General features: G+C 39.8%; 1 protein-coding gene across 2 annotated transcripts in view; it reads left to right on the forward strand.

The window, feature by feature from the left end:
* LOC126266892 (nitric oxide synthase, salivary gland-like) overlaps nucleotides 1–22,092 on the forward strand; it is a 143,473-nt gene that overhangs the window by 94,631 nt on the left and 26,750 nt on the right. For both annotated transcript variants that reach the window (XM_049971558.1, XM_049971559.1), the window contains exons 21-22: nucleotides 14,735–14,822; nucleotides 21,027–21,154. In XM_049971558.1, the coding sequence (XP_049827515.1) occupies nucleotides 14,735–14,822; nucleotides 21,027–21,154 (216 nt within the window). The remainder of the gene's footprint in view (nucleotides 1–14,734; nucleotides 14,823–21,026; nucleotides 21,155–22,092) is intronic.

Below are 22,092 nucleotides of genomic sequence, written 5' to 3' on the forward strand. Positions count from 1 at the left end.
ACCTTGAAGTCAATGGGAAACAGTCTGAGCAGAACATTGTGTGAAGTGATAAGCTGTTGCTTGTTATGAAAAGCATATATTTTGCGAGTAATGGGTGATCACTAAATTACTGTGAGTAAAATATTTGGTTTGTTAACTTGTGTTCTGTATATGCTTTGTGGTATACAGACACAAATAGGAACGTCTAAAGAAACAGAACTGCCTGCATAATAGCTGTAAAACAAAGCATAGATCTAGAGACATGGAGATTCTGAATGAAACACATTTGGCTGTCAATTGGGCAATATGACAAACCTTCAATGTATACTGTATCAGAATATTATTGAATGACATGTTATGAAACCTGAAGAAATTCTGGTCATATGTTACCAAAGTTAGTATACAGACACCAGCATATGGGATGGGGATTGAACTTGAGGCAGCAAAGCAAAAGCAGAAACATTAAACTCTGTTTCAAATGTTTCTTTACAAGGTAAAATACTGGCATATTGCCCCAGTTTAACTCTTGCACCACTGCAAAAATGAGTGGTATAGATGCTGGTGTCAGCAGTGTTGAGAAATAGCTGCAATCACTAAAACTGAACAAGACTCCAGCACCTGATGAAATCCCTATGAGATTTGTGGCTGACTTAGCCCCATTTTTTTAAAACTATAATATAGCAAATCGTTCAAATAAAAAAATTGCCAAGTAGTTGGAGGAAAGCACCAGACAAACCCTTCTACAACAGGTTTGTAGAAGTGATCTACAATATCCAGTAGCCTTGACATCCAGTTTTGGTAGTATCTTAGGACACATTCTAAGCTGAAATGTAGTGAGGTATCTCAAACAGAATAACCTCTTCCATGCCAACTAGAATGGCTTCTGGAAACATCAATAATGTGAAACCCAACTTGCACTTCTCTCACATGATATCCTGAAAGCCATGGATCAAGGCAGTCAAGTAAACCCAGTGTGTCTCAATTTCCAAAAAGCATTTGACTTCTAAATTTACTGTATAATATATGAGCATATAGAGTATCAGATGCAATTTGTGACTGTATAAAGAATTTATTGGTGAGAAGGATGCAGCATATTATCTTGAATAAAGGGCCACTGACAAATGCAGAAGTAACTTAAGGTATGCCCCTGGAAAGTGTGCTGGGACCCTTTGCTGTTCAAGTTGAATATTAATGACCTTGGAGACAGTAGTAACCTCAGAATTTTCCCTGGCTGACTAAAAAGCTGCACAAATATTCAGTCAGATCTTGATAAGATTTCAAAGTGTTTCAAAGATTGGCAACATTCTTTAATTGTTCATAGATGTAAAACTGTGCAGTTCACACACTGAAAAAAAGTGCTATCCTACGACTGCAGCATCAACAAGTCACAGTGGGAATCAGTCAACACATACAAATTCCTGGTTGTAACAATTTGTTGACGACCACATAAGCTCAGTCGTTGGTAAAGCAGGTGGAACACTCAGGTTTTAATGGTGAATACTCCGAAAATTAAATCAGTCTACAAAGGAGACTGCTTACAAATCACCTGTGCAACCCATTCTAGAATATTGCTTAATTACGTGGGACTGATACAAGATAAGGACTAACAGGAGATACTGAGAGTATACAGAGAAGGGTAGCATGAATGGTCACAGGTTTATTGACTGATGTGAGACACTCACTGAAATACTAAAGAAAGTGAACTGTCAGACAGTTCAAGATAAATACACTGGGATTTGGCCTGGGATAAGGAAACTTTTTTTTGTATTGATGCAGAATAAAAGGAGCAAGGATCCATGGTGGTAGAAAAAATGTGAAAAATTGTGTAAATAATGTAGAATTAGGTCCGATAAATTTTGTTGCTTGGGGCATGGAATCCCCCCTAATGGCCTTACCATCTTACTACCCATCTCTGGCTGCCACCCCTCCTTCCAAAAAGACCTCCACTTGTTCAAATTCTGCCAATCCTTAGCCCTCACCAACATAGATAGTCCTTCAAAACTATATCATCCAATCCCGAATCTTCTTGCAGTACCTTCTCTCCATCCGCAAAATTCTCCTGTTGTGCAGTCCCGAATTCCTGAAACCAGTAACACACACTGAAACTCTTTCCCTGCAGGAACTTGAGCAACATGCACAATGCCACCACAAATAGCTACCCACCCTGCTCACTTCCTGCTTCCACCTTGGAGTACCACTGACCACAACACACAGCTGACAAACACTGTCTCACAGACCTACTACACTTACTCCACCCTCCAAAACTCCCTCCCACTGCCACAAAGAATCCAGAACTTAAACAGACCTGCAGCACAGTTATGAAACTTTCCTCCAGAAGCCTTAGCGCCCTTTCCAAAGGCCTCACCTTTTGCCCCACTGTCAAATTCAATCATGCAGGACTTGTTCAAGACCATCTCTCCTTCTCCTGGTCCCTACAGTGGAAACACTTTTTCACCATCAACCTTACCAACCAGACTCAACCAAAGACCAATATTGAACCTTGCCTAACTTAGTTCCCTCCTCCATCCAACCATGATCTACCCCCATTGCCCCTAAACCACCCTCTGTTAACTTTCCAGACTTTCTTAACCTCAAACCTTGCCTCACCATCATTCCCCAAATCCCTCAACATGCAAACCAACCTTATATTTGCAGAAAGAACTGCAGTCTACCATCTAGAAACTGATCCCAACATTATAGTCCTACCTGTGGACAAAGGCTACACCACTGTCGTATTGAACCGCAAGGATTACCTGCCGGAAGGAGTTTGCCAGCTGTCAGATACTTCCACCAACAAATCTTGTCACAGTAACCCCATTCCAGCAATCCAGCAGGATCTCCAGTCACTACTCAAATCTTTAGGCCCACCCCAGAAGCTCTCCCTGGAGTCCATCTCTCTACTCACACCTACCCCTCCCCACACTCCCAGCTTCTACATGCTTCCTACAGTCCATAAACGTAACCACCCAGGACACCCTATTGTAACCGGTTTTTGTGCCCCCACTGAGAGAAACTCTGCTCTCATAGACCAACACCTTCACCCTACTACCCAGAACCTACCCTCCTGTATAAAAGATACCAACCATTTCCTCCACCGACTTTCCACAGTTCCTGACCCTTTACCACACAGTGCCCTGCTTGTCACTATTGATGCCACCTCCCTGTAGTCTAACATTCCTAATGCCCATGGCCTTACAGCCTTTGAACACTATCTTTCCCAATGCCCGATGGATTCCAAACCAACAATGTCCTTTCGTCATGACCAACTAGATCCTCACCCACAATTATTTCTCCTTTGAAGGCATTACCTACACATAAATCCAGGGTACAGCTATGGGCACCAGCATGGCACCATCATATACCAACCTATTCATGGGATTCATGGGACATTTAGAGGAATCCTTCCTATAAAAAACCTCACCTGGTTCACATTCATTGATGACATCTTTGCTATCTGGACCACAGGTGAGGACACCCTATCCACATTCCTCCAGAACCTTGGTGAGGACACCCTATCCACATTCCTCCAGAACCTCAACAACTTCTTTCTCCCCCATTTGCTTCACCTGGTCCTACTCAACCCAACAGGCCACCTTTCTAGATGCTGACCTAGACTTCAAAGATGGTTACATCAGTACCTCCACCCACGCCAAACCTACTAACCACCAGCCATACCTCCACTCTGACAGCTACCACCCATTTCATACCAAGAAGTCCTTCCCATACAGCCCAGTCACCCATGGGAGGTGCATATGCAGTGACGAGCAGTCCCCCTCGAAATATACCAAGGGTCTCACTGAAGCCTTCACTGACCATAATTATCCTCCCAATCTTGTACAAAAACAAATCTCCCGTGCCTTATCTTTCCAGTCTCCCACCACCTCCCAAAGTCCCACTATCTGACCACAGAGGAGCATTCCTCTCGTAATTCAATATCACCCTGGACTGGAGCAACTGAATTACATTCTCTGCCAGGGTTTCGATTACCTCTTGCGGTGTCCTGAAATGAGAAATGTCCTGCCCACTATCCTTTCCAACCCTCATACAGTGGTATTCAGCCATTCACCGAACTGACACTATCTACTCACCCAACTTTACACAATCCCTGCTCCTAATCTCTTACCTCATGACTCACACCCCTGTAATGGACTTAGATGCAAGACCTGTCCCATACATCCTCCCACTACCACCTACTCCAGTCCAGTCCCAAACATCACCTATCCCATCAAAGGCAGGGCTACCTGTGCAAGCAGTCATGTGGTCTACAAGCTAAGCTGCAAACTCTGTACTGCATTCTGTGTAGGCTTGACAACCAACAAACTGTCTGTCCGCATGAATGACCACCCTGTTGGTGAACGCGCTGCCTAACATGATATCTTTCATTTCAATGACTGCTTCGCAGCCTGTGCCATATAGATCCTTCCCACCAATAAAAGCTTTTCTGAAATGCACAGGTGGGAACTTTCTCTGCAATACATCTTACATTTCCAAAACCCTCCTGGCCTCACTGTCACTGCCCTCACCTATTCAGCCCCTTCCCTGTTTCCATTCCAGCACTACACAGCTGCCATTCCACCACCACACCCAGTCGTTTTATTTCTCTCCTTTTCTGCTACTTCCCCTCCTCCCCCAACCCTCTGTCTAAACTTCAGCACTTCATTGTCCGCCACCCCTACCATACTACCCTTCCCCCTAACTGCCCCAGCCTCCTCCTCAACCCCACCCAGTCACCACTCCCATCATGCACTAGTGCTGCTGCTCGCAGTGTGGTTTCAATTGCCTGAGACTGCAGCTGTGTGTGTGTGTTTGTGTGTGTGTGTGTGTGTGTGTGTGTGTGTGTGTGTGTGTGTGTGTGTGTGTGTGTGTCGCGCACACACACGTATGTGTGTCTATTGTTGATGAAGGCCAATGGCCAAAAGCTTTAACTGTGAAAGTCTTTTTGTTGTGCCTATTGCAGCTCAGCATCTCTGCTATATGGTAGCAACTTTCCTTCTCATAATGTTGTTACATTCCACCCGGGATTTTCCTATGCTTGCATCAGTTATTGTAGTTAAAGGCAGCCATGGTAGTCTAGCAGGTAGAGCACGAGACTTCGCCAACACCCCCAGATCCACTCAGCCTGTTCTAAAAATGAGTACCACAAATCTTTTCTGGGATTGAAAGCTGGTCAGGATGGGCTGCCTGCCACCCCTATCTCTCCCTTTACTGTGGTCAACAGGCTACACTCCACCTGCACTCAGACCAAGTGTCCAGTCATTGGCTTGGACCTCAGACTTTACTTTTTATAAGAATTAAAAAGTAAAATTATGTACCCTTCTGGGCAGACTTTACGTTTAGTAAGAATTAAAATGTAAAATAATGTGCCCTTCTGCATACCACCATCTGCCAAAACCACAATGTTGCAAGCAATAAAAGGGGTGTTACTTCTCACAATGTATAATATACAGTGAAATTGATACATGAATGTAGCTTTCAAGAGAAGGTTAGAAATTCTTAAATAAGATGAACTTCATGAATAGTTAATACAAGTAACTTTTCTTTGATTTTCATATGATGTGATGTGTGCTGTTCAACATCCCATTTTCTATCAGCCAATGTGTTATCTACTGGCTCAATTTTACAGTGTATGTTGGAGGTGACAGCAGAGGAGGGATGGTGGAGCTGTGACAGACATACCCTTTCTGGAATGTGTGTGATATAAAACATAACTGAATTATTCTTCAGAAAATCTTGTGTTGACACAATAATCCATTGGGAGGGGATACTTTATGGGTAACTGTACTGGCATCTGTGTAGCTAATTATAAGAATTTCCATGTTGGAGATGAACTGGATAGTGTGCATGTAAAAATGCTGAAACACTTCCATGCTTCATTTTTCCTTTATTTACTCAGGTGCCCGCACATTATTTACCCACATGAAATTTCACATAATGGACAAATAAGGATGGACAATTCTCCAACTGATGTGGCACAATTTGTAGAGAATAAACATCTCTAATTTTTTGGGCAGAACATATTTCAATCCACATAAGAATAGTATCTGTTGATGGAATAATATAACAGGATAATCCTTTGACAACGTATATAAACCATTTGAGACTTGTTCTGTAGGATATATACCTATAACATTTAGGAAGAGTTAACCCGCTTTGCCAGGATTGGCACTAGTCACACTTTTCTTTGGAATCTCTTTGGAACTGCTAGAACAATGAACCATGGTTACACTTTGAGTTATTCACTGTGGCAGTGTTAGAGCTCAGTAGCTTCAGCACTTTGGAAACTGTGCACAAAAGCATGTAGATATTCTAACAAGTTTAGAAGCAAAGTACAAGGCATAAAATGCAAGGCTAAAAAGAAATTATTTAGGAATAAAATAAACAACTGGCTGAAGGCAGAAGTGCTGCGTCGTCGACAGGTATACAAACAAAAGGTACAGAGCTTTGCTTTGCTACCTTTTGGAATGAAATTCGTTTTTCCAGCTTGCACACACACACACACACACACACACACACACACACACACACACACACACACACACACACACACACACACACACACCTGCCTCCCTACTTTGTGCTTAGTTGACTGTCAATTCTTTCCTGGCCCACAGTGAGTGCACTGGGATGAGGTGGGGGTGCAAGGTGAGGGACAGATAGAGGTGGGAGGCGGGGACGGGGTTGGGGGAAGGCATCTAGCAGCTCGTGGGAGAGTGGGGAGCCATCTGTGGGCTAGCTACAGGTGCTCCTAGGTGAAGGTGCCCGACAACTGGTGGAGGTCCTCTGCCAGGTAGTCACTCCAGTTCACAGTGGTGGAACCTTTGTCTGCTGGGAGGGTTATCAGGTCTGCCAAAAGTGACCCCATCCCAGAAGTCCAACGAAACCTCCAATCCCTGCTAAAATCATTAGGTCCTTCCCAGAACCTCTCCCCTGAATCCATATCCCAAATCACCCCAACAACAGTCCACCCACTCACCGTCTCCATGTTCCCCAAAACCTACAAACCTAACAATCCTGAGCACTCTATTGTAGCTGGTTACAGTGCCCACAACAAAAGAATCTCAGCACTTGTTGACCAACATCCGCAACCAAATGGCCAAAATCTAGCCTCCCACATTATAGATACCAACCACTTTCCGCAGCAGCTCTCCACCATCCCCACACCCTTACCTCCCGGGTTCCTACTCATCACTGTAAATGCAACCTCCTTATACAACAACATCCCTCATGCCCATGGCCTTTCCGCGATTGAACACTACCTCTCCCACACACACCACTTCATTCCTTATACACCTTGCCAACTACATCGTAACCCATACTTACTTCCCCTTTTAAGGAAAGGTATACAAACAAATTTGTGGCACAGTCATTGGCGCCTGCATGGCACCCTCCTATGAAAACCTCTTTGTGGACCACCTAGAGGACACATTCCTAGCTTCCCAAAACCCCAAACCCAGGTTTGGTTCATTCATGACATCTTTATAATCTTGACCCAAGGCCAGGACACCTTATCCTCATTCCTCCACAATCTCAACACCTTCTCTCCAGTCAGCTTCATCTGGTACTCCTCAAGCTATTGTGCCACCTTTGTGGATGTCGATCTCCTCCTCTCAGATGGCTCCATCCAAACCTCGGTCCACATCAAACCCAACAATACCAAAGTACCTACACTTTTACAGATGCAACCTCTTCCAACCAAAAAATCCCTCCCAAACAGCTTGGCCTCATGAAGGCCTTCGCAGACAGGCAATACCCTTCAGATCTAATATACAAACAGATCTCTCATGCCATGTCCCCGCATAACCCTGATCCTCAGATCCTTCACAAGAACCAACCACAAAGAAGTGCCTCCTCCCCCCCCCCCCTTTCAGTCACCCAATACCACCTGGGACTGGATGACTCAACTGTGTCCTTCGTCAGGGCTTTGATTATCTATCATCAGGCCCTGATATGAGGGGCATCCTAACCAAGATACTTCCATCCCCTCACAACATGGTGTTCCACCACCCACGCAACGTCCACAACATCCTAGTCCATCCCTATGCCACTCTCATCCCCAATCACCTGCCACAGTGATCATACCCTTGTGGGAGACACAGATGCGACCTGCCAAATCCACCCAGCCAGCACCTCCTGCTCCAGTCCTGTCACAGTCTTACCTTACCCAATCAGATGCCGGGTCACCTGTGAAAAAAGCCATGTTATATAACCGCTCCACTGCAACTACTGAACAGTATTTTACATTGGTATTACAACCAACCATGTGTCAACCAAAATGAATGGCCACCCCCAAACTGTTGCCAAAAATAAGATGGACCAGTGGCATAACATGCATAAAACACAACAGGGGGGATTTCAATGGCTGCTTCACAACCCATGCCATCTGGATCCTCCCTACTACCACCAGCTTCGCTGAGCTGCACAGATGGAACCTATGGGATCTTGCCGCTCCCCATCCCCATATGATTTGTGTGTGTGTGTGTGTGTGTGTGTGTGTGTGTGTGTGTGTGTGTGTGTGTGTGTGTGTGTGTGTGTGTGTACAGACACCATCCCCTGTCCCAGTACTCTTTCCAATTCATGTCAGCTAGTTGTGTGCTACTACCTCATGCCCTACTCTGTGAAATCGTATGCCCAGCCATCTGCCACTTGGCCCCTCTACCTGCACCCCCGGCTAGCCCACAGACAGCTCCTCACTCTCCCACGAGCTGCTAGAGGCTTCCCCCAACACCCTCCCTGCCTCCTGTCTCTCTCCATCCCCCACCCCACCTCACCTCACCTCACTGTGGACCAGAAAAGAGCAGGCAATCGACTAAGCACAATGTAGGGAGACAGGTGTGTGTGTGTGTGTGTGTGTGTGTGTGTGTGTGTGTGTGTGTGTGTGTCTGCATGCACATGCGTGCGTGTGTACCTGTCTATGATGCAGCATCTCTGCCTTCGGTGAGTCATCTCCTTTGTACCTAAATAATTCATAATTCTCAACCAAAACTTTCTGTAAACTATTAAGACTAAAAAGGAAAAAGTTAAGATGACCAAAAGATATTATTGCTACAAACAGTTGTGAGAGGCAACGTAAGAATTGCTATGTAACACTGTGGGAGATGATTAAAAGATAACTAGATTTTTTTGAAGCTAAATACAGGACCAGTGATGTCACCTGTGATTTGGGTTCCTTAGGGAAGGCTGAGGCAACAAGTTGGACTGAAACATCAATCATGCATTTACATCACTATGCTTCAATCTACATCCAAATGCTTGGCAGAGTGTTCACAGAACTATTTCTCAACTGTGCCACTTCCAATTAGCATGTGAGAAAAATGAAGAACTAATTATTTCCAGAAAGCTCCCGTTTCTCTCATTTTATTTGCATTGTCCTTTCTCCCTAAGTATGTGGAAGTTGAAATTTTTTGTATTCAGAAAATTGGTGATTAAAATTTTGTGATAATATCTCACTGCAATGAAAAGCACCTTTGATTTAATGAGTGCCATATTAGTTCGCATCTCAGATTTTTGACATTCTCTCTCCTTTTTATGATAATAGAAAATGAGCTGCCTTCTTTGAATTTTTTTGATGTTCTCAGATCAGTCTTACCTGCTAAGGATCCCGTAGTGTGCAGGAATACTCTAGCAGAGGATTGACAAGTATTGTGTAGGTGGTCTCTCTATAAATTTGTTGCACCATCTAAGTGTTCTGTAAATAAAACACAGCATTTGGTTCACCTTCCCCACAACATTTTCAATGTGATGGTCCCAACTTACGTTGTTTGTAATTGTAACCCATATGTATTTAGTTGAATCAACAACCTTTAAATTAGTATTATTTATTGTGTAACAGAAATTTAATCAATGCTGCAATTCAGCAGTATCAATGTGGAAGGCCTTGCATTTTTTATTCTTTGGGGTCAACTGCTGCTTTTCGGCTATAGCAAATAATGTGATTTCTACTGATCTTCTGGCAACTTTACTAAATGGTAAATTACTGCATCATCTGCAAACAATTTAAAGAGGGCTGTTCACATTGTCTCCCAAATTACTTATATACATTACAAACAGCAGAGAGCATACAATAATTTCTTGAGGAATTATAGATATCACTTCCGTTGCACTCTCTGATTTCATTTGTGCCATGAAATTAAAAATTCAGCTGCACAACTGAGACAATGCTCCTTAGGTGTGGGGTAGTGGAGATGGAGAACAATAGGATTACTGGTGTCTTACACAGGGATATGATCCCTGTGGCAAGAGGCTAAGATCACGTTGCATAGGGACGAACCAACATGTTGTGTAGGAGGGATGGGCAAGATCACAGGTAGGATATCCCTCATTTCCAGGCATGATCTTAGAGAATCAAAAATCTGGCGAAGGACACAGTTCAGTTGCTCTCCAGTCCTGGCTGATTGGGAAGGGGAGAGGCTCCTTTGTGGCTGATTCTTAAGGGTAGCAGGAGGATTAGTGGTGTGTAATGATATGGCATAGGAAATCTGTTTGCTGACTAAGTTTGAAGAGTAGTGCCTCTCTGTGAAAGCCTTTGAGGCCTTCAGCATACTAAGCAAGGGGAGCTTCATCACTATAGGTACACCATTCCCAGGTGGCCATGCTGTAAGGAACTCATTTGTTAGTGTGAAAGAAGTGACAGCTGTGAAAATTCAGGTACTGTTGGTTGTTAGCTTGCTCAATATGGGCAAAGATATACGTAGAACCATCACAGAGATGGAGATCAACATCAACGAAGGGGCCATGTTGGGTTCGAAAGGACCACACAAAACAGGTGGGAGAGGAAGTGTTGAGGTTGTGGAGAGATCAGGATAGGGTGTCTACACCCTGAGCCCAGTTCATGAACACATCATAAGTGAATCTGGACCGGACAAGAGATTTTGGGAAGGTAGGCATGTTTCCTCTAAATGGTCCATAAATAAGTTGGTATTGGAGGGTGGCAGTAGGTGCCCATGGCTGTGCCACAGATTTGTTTGCATACCTTCCCCTCAAAGGAGAAGTAAATGTGTGGTACGGAATCAGGTGATGGGTTTCGTGTCAGAAGCATGTTGAGAGAGGTGGTTTTCAATAGCAGCAAGGCCATAGGTCTGAGGGGTATTGTATACGAAGATAGCAATAACACTGATAAGTAGGGACCTCCAGGTGATTGTATCTCTGATATGAGAGACTACACTACAGGCAATCAGTTGGAGATGTTGGTCGATGAGAGGGAATTCTTTCAGCGGAAGTGCATCAACCAGCTGCAATAGGGTTTCTAGGACTTTGAAAAGCAGGTGTGTCAAGGTCATTGGGTTGAAGAGGGAGACTGGTTAAGGGGAGAATTTCTGTAATGTGTCTAAGGATTTAAATAGGGATTGAAGATTAAGATGGATTTCTGGGATGGGATCACTATGTAGGTGGAGGAGTCAAACTGTTGACAGTATCCTTCTGTCAGGTAATCACTGAGTTTTGTTGCAGTGTTGGAGCTTCTGTGTGCAGGAAGGATATTCAATTTGGGTCTGTTTTGAAGTTGCAATTGCTGACCTTTCTTCTGTTGAGAGGTTTTCTTGGGAAGTACCCTGAGGATGGTGGTGATGCAAAGATGGATGTAAGGAAGATGACCAGGTGTTTGCAGCGAGACAGTTACAGCTGGATGGTGGTATCAACTGGGAGAGGCAAGGTTCAATGTTGGGATCAAGTTGGCTTTGTTTGGAGGGACTGATAGCAATGAAGTGTTAGCACTGTAGTTCAAAATAACACTGTATGACAGACCTTTACAAACTGTCATCTCATCATTGCAATGAGTCTGTGAACTGATACTTAAGTGGTTGCAAAACTGTAAATTTACTTGAAGTTTTCATTATGTCTAATAGCATGAGACAAAAATTACATTGTCTGTCATATCCCAGCAGAACAAGAAGATAATTTAAAATGGTAGTATTTTTACCTTGTAATTTATGGTTCTCTCATTTTTTATGGTAATTGTAACACAAATAGTGAAGACAAAGAGAAAAAATTATGTAATCATAGTGAGCATAATATTTCAAAATTTCTTATATACATTAAATCTGTAGTAGCTCGCAACAAACAACTTCCATTTCTCTAAGAAACTTCAAACTTGAAAAAATATTATATAAAAATTGAACAATGACATTCTTTAGTTTGTGAAGTGCTACGAGGAATTAGTGGGAGTCATAATAACAAATACCAGTATCTAAAAGTATCTTGAGGAACTAGCAACTGCAGATCATCTGGCTTATTTTCAGTAACATTTTTACTTCTTTCTCTTGCACATTACATAGATCTCCCATATGACTGTTACACTGAAATATATCCAAATTGGCATTCACTTTAAAATACCAACATGTTCCCATCAATAGTCTTTTTATTAGCTTCTTACCATGCTATTTTGCATGGGGACGGCACTGAATATTTATTATCTGTTAACTGTTTCTCACCTCTAATTATTTAGTCTGTTTCTTTTTTTATTTTTGTTTCCTCTGTACCTTTTTCTTCTTAGTTTTCTCATTTCCAATATTCTTTAAATCAACACAAAACAATACCATCCTTACCCATCAGCATCTGGGCCATGAATATCCTGAAAGAGCTTCATAATGTGCAAATACAAAGTATTAGAGAGAGTTGTAACATTTCACAGACCTTTAATGTAATGCTGTTTTGCAACCTGATGAGGTGTGTATCTCCTGGCCCTACACTAAAGTGGCCCAATGACATAATGCATAGACAATCTCCTATCTTGAAGCCAGCACCTGGCAGTCTTCTAAGTTCTTTCTTTGTAGCTTCATAAGGCAGCAGATTAAGCTTATTTATCCACTTGTTTCCACTCTACTCTTGGATCATACATGCTGAGTTGTGAATAAAGCCAGCTCTATGTTCAGATCCTGCTTTTGCCAGTGTACCATAGGCAGAGGGTGCCATCACTGCTCTACACCACAAAAATCAAAATACCTTACACAACTCAATAATTTCAATTTCCTCTCCATACAACAAACTTAGTTTCTCTATCATGGAAGTAATTCTTTTAATGTGATTGTTTGATGAACAAATGAACTTATGTCTTATGTATTGTCTCTAGTTGTTCCTGACACAAAAGTCTTACCCCATAACATTTTCTAGTTGTCTTCTGAATCATGTTGATCCCAGCAATTACAGCAATCTTCTATATTAGCGTCCAGTCTACCCTTCAATAAATCACCGTTCTTCCACTTGAGTGACCCAGGAATTTTTTTAGAGAGAAGTCTTCATGCAGATCACTCAGCAAAACAGAAAACGTCTTAGGTGTGACTTGTTTACCAGCTTTTTATAGTATGAAGTTATCTATTTTAACATCCAAAATCTCATCTTCATCTGTTTCTTCCACCTGAAAGATTGTCCACAAGCTAAGATGTACTGCAAATCCAGATCCCTTCTCTTGCACAGTATTCAGTACCACAGCTCTTCAAGAAGGTTTATCATAACTATTTTCAAACAGAGCATAAAAAATAATGGCACAGACAATAAACAGAGCAACAGCCTAATATGCTTCAAAACAGCACATATTCATCAAATGTGACTGGGAGGAGGAGTAGCTTTTTGATGAGTCTAATACGTTACACTTGGGTACGGGCTAAAGGCGAGGCCTTTAGATATGACCAAAACTTCAGTAGAATTGAGGTTTTGTGCAAAGGTTGACAACAGTGTTTTGTGTTTGTCTGGATTGTAGATTTTGTGGTATGTTGCTCACAGTGTGTCACATAACTTGTAGCATTACAGGAGATGCATAGAGTTTTGATGCCTAATGTAACATCAGCCAATAGGTTCTTTCTTCAAAGAATTCACTTTATCAGTGAAACTACCTTTACAAATCTGCATAAGCTGAATGTAAAAAATATGCATTACTGGGCCAACGAAATGGGCTGAACATTAGAGGCTGTGGAGTGTGAATATTTAGTGCAACTAATTGGAGACTACATGATTGGTCCTTACTTCATTGAAGAAACCCTAATGGATAAAATATGTGCACAATTTCCTACCAGAGTGCTACTGGCTTTCCTAGATTAAGTACAACTTGGCTAGGAAATCACTCACACAGCTCTTTCCTGGCCAATAGACAGGATATGAAGGTGGTGATAGCTTGCACATTCACCTTAAATGACACCACTGGACTTTATTTTCTGGGGTAAACTCAAAGATAACATCTATTCAGACTTTGAATAACCCAAGAGATTTAAACCATTACAATCTGGCAGCATGTACAATGATATTGAAGGAATCCATTCAGTCTCTTAGTGCAGTGGAGGCTGGGCATTTCAAAGACTTGATGACTAAAAGAAATTTTAAAAATATGTTTCTGATCACATGATTTAGTGATCTGCTTTGTGTTATTGTTGCTGACATAATTTTGCAATGGAAGTATTTATCATGATGTTAAACGCATGACACAAAGTTATTATTTTACAGTTTGCACTCCTCAATTCCCTGTTTTACAAATCCATTAAATGTTTGATGTACACCTTTCTTTAAGACTCTAGAAAAACAAGAGCACAACAGTTACCATAATTAACTGGTGAAGCACCCTTCAATGAAATGAGCAATTTTGCTGAATAGCTCTTTTTTTGCTTACATTTTACCAAAAATCTTCAATCATAACAGAAACATCTAAATAGGTTACATCTGGAAAATCTAACGCAAAAATTAGTCTTAGAGAATTTTTTTTCTTCTCCTTTATACACCAATGTGAAATATTCACTGGAAGTATCTTAAGTTACAGTATGATCTTTCTTTTTAGGTGGTGGAGGGCCATTACATTTTGGTGTATGTTCAAATTATCTGCATGACATCGGCAAAGATGATGAAATATATGCATACGTAAGGAGGTGAGTATTACATGAAAAAGTGTGTGAATGACTGACAACAGTTATATTTTTTTGTTTCCAAATTAAATTTTCAAGAACATTCACTTACTTTAGAACTAACAGTATCAGTGTGATCTGAGAACAAACTGAAATTAAAATTGCCTATATGATGACTACAAGAGCAGTTCTCCACCACCGACCCTCATTTGGAAGTCCATAATGCATGCACCAGAGCCCCTGGGAGCATTTGAGAAATTATGTAATAAAACATCAGAGAGATGAGGCTATTACTGATAAGTGAGATAATCAGCACTTAACCTTTTAGAAAGTTTAACTACAGTCTGAAAATACATATAAAGGTAGTAGTACTAACTTTCAAAACCTCAAGTTCCTCTTTCAGAGCATAAATGAAGAAATATTTTGGTTTTAAAAGTGAGTGGAAGGGGACATGTTGCTGAGTTGAGTTATCTGCAGTTTATTAATACTTACAATGGTTATTAATGACTTATCTGTTTAATGCCCATTTTCTCACATTCTTGATATAGGAACTGTCAAACTAAAAGACAGTATAAAATTTTACATATTTATATTCATGAACAAAATGTAGGCACATTCAAATATTAATTAAGACGAGTACATAAGTAAAACAAGTTTAGTTTCGTAGAAATACTAGAAACAGATGATTGTAAATTTCTGAGTGGACAGATTAAGAGTCAGTCATGAGTCAGAACCTCCATATTTCAGCAATATTCCAAATATTCATTAATATGGTAGAAGCTGTAGATTGTTACTATATCTTTAGTTATCTTTTAAATATATTTATGTTTGGTATTCTTTGATCTTATTTCCCAATGCACTGAAGAGAATTTTGGTTTATATAATACACTGTCCTGACATGCCAATTTTGTGTGGGAGTATGGAAGTAATCCCTATTCCTTCTTGCATAACTGTGGACCTCACTGTACACAGTTGGAAACTCTTGGTGAGTCTAAATGAAACACACAGATGGTGGGTCATGACTTTTAATTCTTTAAAAATACTGCTACTTGATTCTCTGTACACAACCGCTTTTAATAATCTTACAGCATTCTTCTGAAGTTTAAATAACTGTTTTACAAATGTGTATTTCCCATAACAGTATCATACCTTATTACAGTGCACATGTAGGTCTAACAAGCACTTAACACCATTTCACAATTGCAACAGTCTGAGTGTTCTTGATATGCTGCAACACTTGTTTAACTTTTTCTACATGTTTTTCCCCTCTTAAGTGTTCGCCCACCCATAATCCTAAAAAAAATTCTCTCTTTCACTGAATTTGGCTGCTCTCTAATGTAATCTGTATGTTGGTTCTAGTTTGATTTCTTGTATGGTTGAAGTTCATCTATACAGTATTCTTGCCATTAGCAACTAGATAGGTATGTTTCAAACATTTTTTTTTTGTCAATTTTCTGCTCCCATGAAGAAACTGGTCTCATCTACAAATAATACAGTGTCTCTGCTGTTGAAAACTGTTATGGTAGGTCATTAATAAAAACCAAGAACAACAATGGGCCAATAGTGAATCCTGTGACACCCCATAATAAACCTTTTTTTTTTCCCAGTAGCATACATAACCTTACTGACAAATTTCCACTCTTCATTTCCTTCCAGATAAATATCACTTGAACCAGTCACAGGAAACACAACTGACATCATAATTATATGGCTCTAAAAGTAGGAGACAATTATTTAATTTAGTTCATTATCCTCTATAGCTCTGAAAGCAAGTTTATGGAATTCTAAGTGAGCTGCTCCCATTGACTTGGCTTCTCTGAAAGCACTATGTGCATTAACAAGAAGTCTAGTAATCTATCTTACACTATACTTTCACTTATTTTTGAAACTACAGATAGTACTGACAGCAGTCTGAATTTTCTAATGTCACACTTGTGACCACTTTTATAAACTGGTGTTACTGTTTATAGATTAAGTTTACTTCCAGAAACTTCTGTTGCAAAGGAGTCATTGATTAGGTTAACAATTAATTAGAGAGTTTTATCAGCATTGTATTAAACAATTTTGTCTGAGATACCATGTAATCCACAGATCATTTTACTGTTTACTTACTGATCATTCTTTGTACTTCTCTTGGCATTACTAAATATAAGCACATTGTTTGTTCTTTTGCTGGAATTCCTACCTTTGTGTAATACACACACACACACACACACACACACACACACACACACACACACACACACACACACACACACACACAAACAATTTTTAAAGTCTGATTCCAAAATCTCTGTCTTACCTTTATATAAATAGATGAGACCCGGAGAAGTTGAAAGAACCACAGGCTACTGAGAGTCTGGGGGGAGAGGGAGGGGGAGGGGGAGGGGGAGGGGGAGGGAGGGGGGGAAGCATTATGCAATGACTGATGAGAACAGTAGAAAGGAATACAGTAGAAGACAAATGGGTTGCTCTGAGGGATGAAATAGTGAAGGCACCAGTGGATCTAATAGGCAAAAAGACAAAGCCTAGTAAATCTCCTTGGATAACACAGGAGATACTGAATTTAACTGATGAAATGAGAAAATATAGAAGTACAACACATAAAGCAGCTGAAAGGGAATACAAACGTCTAAAAAATGAGATTGGCAAATTCTGCAAATTGGCTAAGCACGAATGGCTACAGGACAAATGTAAGAATTTAGAAGCATATTCTCTAGTTGAAAAATTAAAAAGGTCTTTGGAGAAAAGAGAAGCGCAGTATGAACATCAAGAGCTCACATGAAAAATGAATCCTAAACAACGAAGGGAAAGTTGAAAGATGGAAGGAGTATACAGTGGGTCTAAACGAAGGGAGGTGAAATAGAAAGCAATATTATAGAAATGAAAGACGATATACATGAAGATGACATGGGAGATATGATTCTGCAAGAAGAATTTGACAGAGTGCTGACAAGATCTACATTGAAACAAGGCCCAGGAAGTCAACGATATTCCACCAGAACTATGGCGGCCTTGGAAGAGCCAGCCATGACAAAACTCTTCCATCTGGTGTGCTGGATGTATGAGGAAGGCAAAATATCCCCAGATTTCAAAAGTAATGTAATAATTCCATTTCGAAGGAAAACAGGTGCTGACAGACTGTATGAATATTACTGAAGAATCAGTACAATAAGTTATGGTTGCAATACACAAACACACATTCTTTACAGAAGAATGGGCAAGCTGGCAGAAGTCAATCTCAGGGAAGATCAGTTTGTATTCCAGAGAAATGTAGCAATACTCAAGGCAAAACTGACCTTGTTACTTATCTTAGAAGACAGATTAAAGAAAGGCATACCTACATTTATAGCATTTGTAGACTTAAGAGATAGCTTTTGACAGTGTGGACTGGAATACTTTCTTTCAAATTATGAAGGCAGCAGAGGTAAAATACAGGGGGCAAAAGGTTGTTTACAACTTGTGCAGAAACCAGACACCAATTACACGAGTCAAGGGGCATGAAAGGGAAGCAGTGGTTGAGAAGGGAGTGAGAGAGGGTTGTAGCCTATTGCTGATGTTGTTCCATCTGTACACTGAGCAAGCAGTAAAGGAAAAAAAAAAGAAAAATTTGAAGTAGGAATTAAAGTTCAGGGAGAAAAAGTGAAAACCTTGAGGTCTGCTGATGACATTATAATACTTTCAGAGACAGCAAAGCACTAGGATGAGCAGCTGAATGAATTCCACTGCCTTGAAACAAGGATATAAGATGAACATCAACAAAATCAAAACAAGGATAACAGAACATAGTCAAATTAAATCAGATGATTCTGAGAGTATTAGATTAGAAAATGAAGCACTTGAAGTAGAAGATAATTTATGATATTTGGGTGCAAAATAATAATGATGGCCAAAGTAGAGCTGACGTGAAATGTAGACTGGCAACAGTAAGAAATGTGTTTCTGAAGAAATTGAAATTGTTAATGTTTACTATAGATTGAAGTGTTAGGAAGTCTTTACTGAAAGTATTTTTATGGTGTGTAGCTGTCTATGCAAGTGAAACATGGACAATAAACAGTTTACACAAGAAGAGAATAGAAGCTTTTGAAATGTGGTGCTACAGAAGTATGCTGAAGATTAGATGGGTAGGCTCACATAACTAATGAGAGGATACTGAACAGAACTTGGAGAAAAAGAAATTTGTGGCACAATCTTACCAGAGGAATGGATCACTTTATGGGAAACATTTTGAGACGTCAAGGGATCGCCGATTTCTACTGGAAGAAAAAGTCTGGGGTAAACACTGTAAAGGAGGACCAAGAGATGAATACTAAGCAGGTTCAGAAGTATGTGAGGTAGTTTCTCGGAGATGGAGAGGCTTGCACACAAGAGAGTAGCATTCGGAAGACCACAACAACAACATATACATTTGGTACTACTATGGCTTCCCTGTACTTTTCCCTAAAGCACTTTGCATGTGGTTTCAAAGCAGAATCCTGCTTTGCATATTTATATATCATTTTCTGATTTTGCACATCATCCACACATTTGAATTTTCATTAATTTTAATTCTCTTAAAGAGGGTATTTCATAAACTTAGTTTTCTTATAAAAGAAAGTACTTTCTGTCAGGAAGTAAGTGAATAATGTTGTAGCACAAAAACAGAAAGAACATTGGAAGAATGTGTGAGACTGAGCTACAAACCAGTTTTAAATGAGAAAATAAAGGTCATCAGAACTGTATTTTGGAGTACCGGGTTCCATTTATGATCTAGACATCCTGATTAAACACTTCTTAGTTTCACAAAATTAACTGAGATGATTCCTATGATAAGGTCAAATCAAATTTCTTTCCCCATATGTCTACAAGTGAGCTGATCTTCTGTCTGTAATGAAATCTATGTTAAATTTAAGCTAAAATAAAACTATTTGCTCCTTAAGTAACGGCATTTTGAGAGTTACCATCAAAGACGATTCTTTCCCAGACAAAGTCTTGAGTTATTGTATACCACCCTCTTTATGTTACCAGCTTAGGAATGATAATGTCAGCAGCCTTTGCAGACTGTTTAGCCTGCACAGACTGTGCACTGTTAAATGGGGCATTAAACATTGCACTCCAGAAGGTAGAATTACAAACTCACCTAGAATCACAAACTCGCCTATTTGCTCCAACAGATACTGTGTACAGGGACTGCAGTCTGATTTAACTTAAAAATTCTTACATTATTGCTTCGAGTTTTTAGATTATATATATAGACTGTATTTTCAGTTTCCCAAAAATCTGTAATACTTTTTGAAACAATCAAAAAATAGTGGTAGAGTCAATTGAGGATCTTGATAATGATAACTGATTATTGGATATTATCAGTAGTTTTCAGTGACATCCATCACAATGAGCCATAGAATATTCTGTCACCAATAGTGTTTGTAGATTGTAATATGATTTTTAAAACAGAGAGGCAATGTAAATGCTTGAGGTAGACTCATCAACAACAAACACAAAGTTTGGACCACTGCCTCTTCAGAATGAAGAGCTGGACTTGTCAATGATCTTCTGCTGTTGGTCAGCTTATTCTGTGTATGCCTTACATGAATATTCTTCAACTGTTGTTTATGGTAACCTCTGCTGAAGTGAACTCAATTCAACCTCTATACCTATTTTCTTTCTTGCAGTTCCAAATATCTTTGTTTTTTTTTCCTGCCTGCTAAGACTAAATAGTTGAAGTTTGAAGCTATGTGTAGAATATACAACTCACATTCAAATACCACTTCTTTTAAATATGACTCTTTTACTCATATAGTTTGTAGTTCCTCATAATGATGAAATACGCCATCTCTTGAGAATTTTGTGTAACACACTCCACTTAGTAGCAGATCCAAAAAATACTTTATTAACCTGGTACATAAAAATAGCTACAACTGTTAACAATAACAGGTTTTAAAATAGTTAAGTGTCAATAATTGCACTAATACAGAGTCTTTATGAAATGATGTATAAGTTAGCTTTTAAGGAAAAATATAACTTATTAGTTACTTAAATTATAATGTAACAAGAAACAAAATCTACATCAATTTAACACAGTCATTTGTAAATACTTTAAAAATATATTTCTTAATTATCACATTTCAAATTCTGCAGTGAGATACACTAGGTTTTCATTTCTTTCTCTGCCAGGCAAAATGACAAATACTGGGATTTCAGCTCCCTTAAAAATCATTTCTGTTACTGAAACGTTTTACTTTTTTACAGCGCTCCAAATTTTCATATGCCAAAAGAAAACACCAAGCCTGTTATCATGATTGGACCAGGCACAGGAATTGCTCCTTTTAGAGGATTTTGGCAGCAGCGAATGGCAGAACTACAAGCATCTCAAAAAGGTTGGTCAATTGGTTTATCTACCTGTTTTCAATTACTGCACCACATTACACAAAATATGTCACTGGCTTATAGCTTATTTGTCAACACTGTCAACTGAAAAGATGCCAATTTCAACATGAATTAAAAATATAATTGGCAGTTATCACAGTTTTTGTACTATTCATTGGGTGAACTTAGATGTTAACAATACAACCAAATTTTTTCTAGCTATTACTCAGTGAACAAATCACCTTTGGTGTAACTTCTATTGTGATACCTGTTCGAGTCAAGCCAATGGCTGTTATCCTACGCACAATACACATCGAATGAGGGGTATTGAGTAATGCTCATCAATCTAAGGCTCTTTCTAGGTAGTGTTAACAGAGGAGACCAGTAAAACCTCGATTCTTTAAAGAATCAAACTCCAATGTATAAAACATCTTCAATTGTCAGATTACTTTATAAACGAGTTAAAGTGTTAAATATTTGACATTATGGATGTAAGCAAGAAATTTTTTTGAAAAGGACTGAAATTATTTTTAATGTTTGTTTAGAACTCCTTAAGTGCTCTTATTCTCAAATACTGGATGACTGGAGTCCAGGTAATTTGCACACCATAAGATCGGGTGCCTCATGACATATACACAGTTTGTTGCAGAAATACTTGTCTCCCAGTGTCTACATTTTAGTGTAAGATTGTACTTCTTAAGTAGTAGATTATGGCAGAATTTTAAATTTGGTTTATAGTTATATGAAACACTGAAAATCAAATTTTTATTGCCAGTGGTGGCCAATAGACAGACAACCTGCATATTGGACCATCAACCATTAACCACGAATCGGGTTAGCCCTTTAATGAAATAGAGATGAAAACAGCAGAAAATTTTGTCACATATTTGTTTAATAAGTGCAGGAACATCACAGAGATACTCAAGAAATTACAGTGAGAAGTTTTGGG

This window comes from Schistocerca gregaria, chromosome 4, assembly GCF_023897955.1.
Source record: "Schistocerca gregaria isolate iqSchGreg1 chromosome 4, iqSchGreg1.2, whole genome shotgun sequence".
NCBI lineage: Eukaryota > Metazoa > Arthropoda > Insecta > Orthoptera > Acrididae > Schistocerca > Schistocerca gregaria.